The 7,059-nt window shown below is 38.4% G+C and overlaps 1 protein-coding gene across 10 annotated transcripts in view; it reads right to left on the reverse strand.

Moving 5' to 3' along the window:
* Window positions 1-262: 262 nt before the first annotated feature.
* Window positions 263-7,059, reverse strand: part of LOC111254140 (sialin-like) — a 12,717-nt gene continuing 5,920 nt past the window's right edge. For 8 of the 10 annotated variants that reach the window (XM_086977812.1, XM_086977811.1, XM_086977810.1 and 5 more), the window contains 4 exons: window positions 6,886-7,026; window positions 6,445-6,574; window positions 5,864-6,105; window positions 3,726-5,670 (listed from right to left, as the gene is read on the reverse strand). In XM_086977812.1, coding sequence (XP_086833938.1) covers window positions 5,515-5,670; window positions 5,864-6,105; window positions 6,445-6,574; window positions 6,886-7,026 — 669 coding nt within the window. In that variant the 3' untranslated portion in view covers window positions 3,726-5,514. Of the gene's footprint in view, window positions 882-3,725; window positions 5,671-5,863; window positions 6,106-6,444; window positions 6,575-6,885; window positions 7,027-7,059 lie in introns of those variants that run through there. The other 2 variants (XM_022817038.2, XM_022817120.2) reach the window with 2 other exon arrangements.

Here is a 7,059-nt window from a genome sequence, read left to right on the forward strand (position 1 = left end):
ACTTTTGGCTAAATTAATAGAGGGTGCTACGGATAATAACATTATAATAACACGCTGAAAAGGCGAGCTTATTCTTTCTATGTCTGCTTTTTTACGTCTGTTTCCGCCGTTGGGTAGTCTATCAGGTGGACGGTTGGTTTTCAGCCAGCAGGAAACGAAGTCTGTCTGTCTATGCCCGGGTTCGAACCTACGCCCCAACGTATCCTAAAAATAACGTTACCCACTAATCTACCACGGGTTATTCCAAGAACGAAACTCGAAGTAGAAATATCAACAATCAATTTTAATCAACAAACAATATTGTCTAACGGTGTGTGTTAGTTAAGAACACAATATCTTTACTATAATTTTTTTTAACTGAGCTCGAGTAACGAAATAATTAATAATAGTAATAATATAAATAAGAGTACTAACAACAGAGATGATTTATAGAAACCTTTATGGATTGATGGAAAAGGGAAAATGAAAAGATATTCTAGCTTAATCTGAACGTCTAGAAATATTCCTTCATGCTCTTCGCTGTGAGTTTAGTTAGTTCGATAAAGTTCCTTGATAACGTCAATTCGTTGCACTCTCAATAGTGTTAATCGATAATCAACTCGTTTAGATAACATTTTGAAAAATAGCGCCGCTTTCCTCCACCCTCCAATATGTTCTCGGCTTTTTCTCTCGTATTCGTCCCGAGATCGGTTGAGTACTTCTGCTGCTGCCACAGCGGTGCCATTTGTGTGCGCGAGTATTTTCACGGACCAGCGGCCTGTGTATGATGATAGCAAAATCGATGATGACGTTAATGCTGGGTGACGCTATCAGGCGCTGCTTAACCACTTCAAGATGGGCGATCCAGTTTGTCCCAATCAGTGATTGGGCAGATGATTTTGCTATGGATAGAAGGAATAATAGAAACGCGAACGCCATTGAAATTTTAGAGCATAGAGAGTTCTTCGAATCGTCAGGACTTGTAAACGTTTAATCTGCAAAAACTGGCGTGCCTTTTACTGCCTTTCAAAAATACCTTTAATGTAATGCCGTATTATGTTAGGTTAAACAATGAGCTGCAAACGAACAACTGTCGTAGACACTGAGTCGTAACGGTGGATTTCTTTTTTAACGCTAAGGCGATTATCGACAATGGCAAACAGTCGAAGAGCAGCTTGTTTGAGCGTTACATAGCAGATATACTGTAAATGAGAAAAGTGAGTATATACTCTAAGATCATTACGGGCAGGTCGTTCTACGAAAATACGAAAGCTTGTTAGTGCCGCATTCACTGCACAGCTGCTGTTTACAATAAACAATTGACGACAAGAGGTGGCTAACGGTAGCGTTGTCACGATTGATCTTCGAAACACTTATTGTCTGAATAATCAAGACAAATTGCTGATAACGAAAAAATTAGAGACAGTGGAGTGGGCATTTTCCCTGAGAAATCGCCGTTTAGATGCTGACCATTCAACTCATATCAATAGCTGCTCATTTTCGGGGGAATAATTGTATGGCCTTCTTTTGCCAAAAAGTGTCAAAGGCTTATTGTAAAGCTTCGAGGATAACAACCGTTCCCCTAGAGGTGATGGCCTTACTGTCTTAATTGTTCAGTTAATGAATGGAACAGGAAGATCTGTTGTATTTAGACGCCAACTCGTGTTGAGCATTTTGTTAATGAGTGAGACCTAGTGCTATTCTTTTTCAAATAATTATAATAATAGTTCCACTTTTCAAATGCTCCTCAACCTAGCCTTTAAGCTTAGCGGAACCTCCTATGCACTTTCTAATAGAAAGAGCTGTTCCTTGAGCTTGTTTCACAAATGCTAAATCTTCGGTTTACACAGTAGGTTAGCCCGCAATCAGCATTCATATTAACGGTCCCCACATAAATGTCCGCGGCATGGTGTACGTCACGCCTATCTTGCTCGTTGCGCCTCATTAAGTTTAGCTGCCTTCGAATAAAAATTTTCTATTCATGTCTGGGCTAGGATCCTTGTAAGTATTGCTTTAACAGTGGAATTGTGACGCTCATTTGCGCATTTCCGGTGTGCCTATCAGCGTCCTTTGTGAGACGCAGGAAACAGCTTTAGGATTTCAAATCGCACTAAAGTAACACCAAGAACGGATAGAAGAAACAAAACACGCCGACGCTTGGTACCTTACTAGCGTTATAATGGGAACAAACAGCCAAACACATTACACAGTATGTTAATAACACAATAGAAACACGATTGTAAATGACGGTAAAGGCATTCAGAATTTCTTAGAGTTTGCTCGCCACTGGTAAAAAGAAACCGATTTCGTAATCGGTTGTTGAGCTCCTTCCATGCTCGAGTTGTTCAAAACAATGTAAATGCAAATTGTCAATACCCATTAAGCTGTCAATACCATTAAATCTCGAAAATTCTCCCAAATTTCAATTAGGATTCGAAATATCTCTTTATCCTCTCCATCATTTCTTGTCACGGTGGCACACCTATCTCTTTCGCCAGCCAGAACTACACTCACTGCAACACAGACCCATTACTTCTGCTTCAGCATTGTGAGTTTGCCGAGTTGAGAAATGGCTCGGCACCGATACGTAGTGATTGCTGTGAACATGTATAAGCACTAATCGATCTTTGATTAGCTCGAAAGATCAAGTCGTTAAGCGCCGTGGAACTTGGGTCGTATCTAATACAGCAACATGAAGTTTCGAAAATGGCTGACGACTGCTGTAGACGGAGGAACTACTGAGGTGTTCTTCAAAAGCGGACGAACTACAAGAAATCCATCGGGTGGGTTGCCAAAAAGAACTATGCGCTCACACATCAGCAGTCTTGCTAAGGAACGAACGGGACCCATACAGCTCAACGTCCAGCAACGCCGTCCATAGTGGGAAAACAGGGCAAAGCTGTGTTGCATGTATCGAGCATTGCGGTACCCTAACCATAATCGCCATGTAACGATTACTAAATTGCTTTGCGTTGTTTCGCGCAGCGATATCCTACCCCGTCGAATTAGTAGGCTTGGACTAGACAAACAGTAATGGCAAGTGATGTTCGAAAGTTTGAATTTCTTTGTTAGCTGCTTTGGTTATTTGTATTGAGCTAGCTTATGACGATGCAGTTGTTTAGGGAAGAAGTCCGATTGCAACACTTCTCTCACAACTCGCAATGGTGGCCTAAGTAAATCAGCACTATGTGAATACTAACATACATTACAGAAGGCTGGAACAAACTGGCTGTGCACTGTTCAGCTAGATACACTCAGTAATGTGAGAAAAATGTTTTGACAATCAGAAATTTCACAAGAATGGTAATCATTTAGTATATTCTGCGGACTCGTATGCATAAAGCTTTATTCAAACCCGTGAACGGTTTGAATAAAGTTGTTAGCTTGGGAACCTTATAACCAGGTTACGGTATCAATTCTTTTACATGAATGTTGAAAGTTGGTTTTTGAAAGAAAAACAGATGCTGACTAAATAAGAATAATTCGATTACCTTGTTTGGGTGAGAACGATTTACTTTGATTGTTACTGGTGATAGAATGTTCGAAGTCAATGCCATATATGGCACTGACTAAAGATTAACGATATGTAATAGCTGAGATTCTTAGCATAATGTATAACAAGAAATACCTGTATTTTACGTTAATGGGAGTAGAGGCTTCTTGTGATAGTCGGGCAAATTGACTAATAACCGGTTGAATGAGGCCTTTTATTAGACAGATGCAACTCTAAAGAAAAGCCGCAGCTGTTCGTTCGCCCTAATTCATTAGCAGTGTTTATTTCTCTTCTCTTTTTTTCTTATAAATGACAGCAGTCTTATTTTCATGACATTGAATCGCTGTAAATCGTTTGTTTCGTTGCTGTAAAGATTTGTTTTCATTTCAGTCAGGTGCTCACATGATAATAATATGAACCCTTCTTTCCCTACGTATTTACATGTATGCATTTTGTGTCATAGTTCCATGCATCACATGGTTATTTTTGTTAATACGTGAACACCTATTAAATTGAATAGAATCTTAGTAGATGCTAAAGATACTTCCGAGCCTATTCTCAACAAAGCCTTTTAAACTATTAAGTATAAACTTAGTTTTGATTAACCCTCGTTTTCCCAAAAGTATCGTGTTAGGCATATTGAATCTACTGACCTCGCTTCATATACATAAACTAGTAATAGCAAATAAACTGTAGACATATTTCCCTTAATAAGTAAATAGGAATGACACTCCAGTGAAACAATTCTTCGGTTGAGTGGTTGTATATATATCTCTATTAATGTTATATCACATTATAATAACAATAGTAGTAGTCCATAATTTTAACTATTTAGCCGTTTGTTATAACATCTTCGGACATTTAGAATGTATAATGTTTGATTGTGCGCAATGCGATGCGGTGAATGAAAATCTTACTCCAACTGAAAAGGTATATTGTGAGTATTAATACCATCTGACGGGATCTAAGTCTAGTAAATGTGGATGTACATTCGGTTCATTTGAGTGTATAATTTTCTTTTTCTAATTCGCATTTAGCAAATGATTACAATGTAGGAAATTATTACATCCGTTGACCAAGTACCAATAGGTTTCACTAGGCTCGTTCTATAAAATATAACTGTTGAATAAAGTTTCCCTCATTATCAATGTATTTGTCTATCAGAAAATAATACTTTTGTACAATACATGTGTATACAAGAGGCAAACAGCTGATCAGCGAATGCTAATACCCGAATGTACTGTCATCAAACCTATCTAGTTTCATGATTGGTGGGAGGTGCAAAAAATGAATCGGGCTAAGATTGGCGCCGTCATGTATAAAAGCCATGCACTAATTAATTTTAGCGATCTGACATGCACTATACTCATTTATTATATATTAGTGATTATATCTAATTTATGGCGGTAAGAAATGGCGGATCTAATAACTATTTAAGCCAAAATTAAACAATACATTAGGATCATTGCGCTATAATAATAATAATTCTTAGTCGCGTATTATATTGACATAATATATGAATATTTTTGACGAAACAAGAGCTTCTATGTTAACCTAATATAGAACCCTAATCTACCTTGTTATTAGAACTAACAAGCTACTGGAATGTTTCAAAATCTTATAATTCACTTCATTAACTTGTATCGGTCAACTATTTAGTTTTTTCTTTTAATATTTTTTTTAATAATAACTATAAATAAAAATGCTGTTACCCTTGAGTTCTGTACTGGCTGGTAAAATTCCGGCGCATGCTGATTTCGAATTTTTTTTATGCTAAACCACAGTAAGTACACAAGTAACAAAGTAAGTAACAAAAGGATTCTTCGCGATGATCAGCAACCTTCAGTTGGCACAATGGTAAGAACATCGTTTCTGCCTCGAGCGCCGGATACAGATACGACATAACTACTCAAGGGAATTACCGTAAGAAGAAGTTTTCAATAAGCAGAACATTTTATGCTGTTTACTGTAAAACATCAATTTCGCTATCACAGCTGCATCCGTAATAGTAAACGCGTTAAAAAATACGCCTTACCAAATTTCTACAATGGATCAACGAGCAAAGGCGCTGCTTCATCCTCTGAAGAGGTGGGCCAGTTCTGTCTTGAAGCTGAGCCTAACACGAGGAAGATGCCGGCACCCAGCATCGCAGTGAAGGCTCCTGTTTCGAAAATCACGTTCCAACGGAAAAAGTTCTCCTAAAAAATGGGTTATGTACCGCAGTCAATTAAACTTTTGGTTTATCAATCATGTAAGAAAGACAAAAAATTGTCCCCTTACCACCCGCTGACTCGACTAGTTTACGCACGTTGCGATAATCATAAATATGTGGACTCTGAATAGTACACAAATATCTGCGAGACTTAAATAAGTATATTAGTTAGCACGAACCTGGTCTGCGAGGAACCACCCGACGATGATTGGAGTCAAAACAGCAGCGAGATTGGCATAAGTGTTTACTACGGCGCTCACAGCCCCTGAGAACTCCGCCGTGAGATCAATTGGCAGGGCAGGGTCACTGCCTCCATACAGACCCCAGAGAGTACTAGCAAAAATGATTAGACCTGCCACTAAGCGGACATCGGCTTCCAACTGAGCTAGGAGAAGCATAATAGAAGCGGGAAGCATCAGCGCTGCCGTAGGTGTTCCAGATTATAGGTCAAAAGAGTCGGGGAAAATTAAGAGAAACAAACATGAGATACAAAGAGCCATATATGAACTCGTACAATGCATTAGCTTGTACTTATATTAGAAACGCCGTATTTGAGCTTGGATATACGAGGTGATTTTTTCCAACGCTACCATATGAAAATTGTACTGCCATAGCTCGTCGAGGGTAGTAAAATCAAATCGTACGAGGTACTAAACACTGCTGAATACGCTTCGCGTATTGATTCCACGGAAAAATTAGCGTCGCCTTTAAGCTACCTTACGCATAGAATTTTACTTTGTATTAATGAAGCAAAACTTACATAAAGTTGAAAATGTCTTCCGTACTTTGTTAATTGAGTAACCGCTTTGAAGGAGGCGATCAGCCACAATCGAACAAATGAGTGCAACGATAGCCGACAACATGTTCGATATACCGTTGATCCATCCATTCTACAAGTAAAATGTGTACTTATATAAAATGTAACACAAATAATTGAAATAAACGCAAAGGTAGCAAAAAATACCGCTATTTCACATTATCTACATATCTAATATGATAAGAAACAATAAATGCACACAAGTATTATTGCTTGTATTGGTTTGGGTAATAAGATATACCACTAAATATAATGAAACAATCATGAATAAGCAGGGTAAAGGTCTTCAAGATCAATTCATGCGTAAAGCATAGCGAAGTGGCTAACTAGTGGAATACCCACACGGGAGAAGTTTCACAATGCCAACGAAGGAAAATCGTTTACCACTGTGAGGTCTATGTTGTACATATGGTCGAGGAAAATTGGCGTATACGTTGAGAAGATTGTACCGAATACCATACTACAAAACGTCCGAATGCAAAACACCAAGGTGGGGCCAGATGTCAAAATCGCCTTCCAAGGAATCTGCGAAACAGTAATATATGAAATAATTGATAT

The sequence above is a fragment of the Varroa destructor genome, unplaced genomic scaffold, assembly GCF_002443255.2.
Source record: "Varroa destructor unplaced genomic scaffold, Vdes_3.0 BEIS01000001.1, whole genome shotgun sequence".
NCBI lineage: Eukaryota > Metazoa > Arthropoda > Arachnida > Mesostigmata > Varroidae > Varroa > Varroa destructor.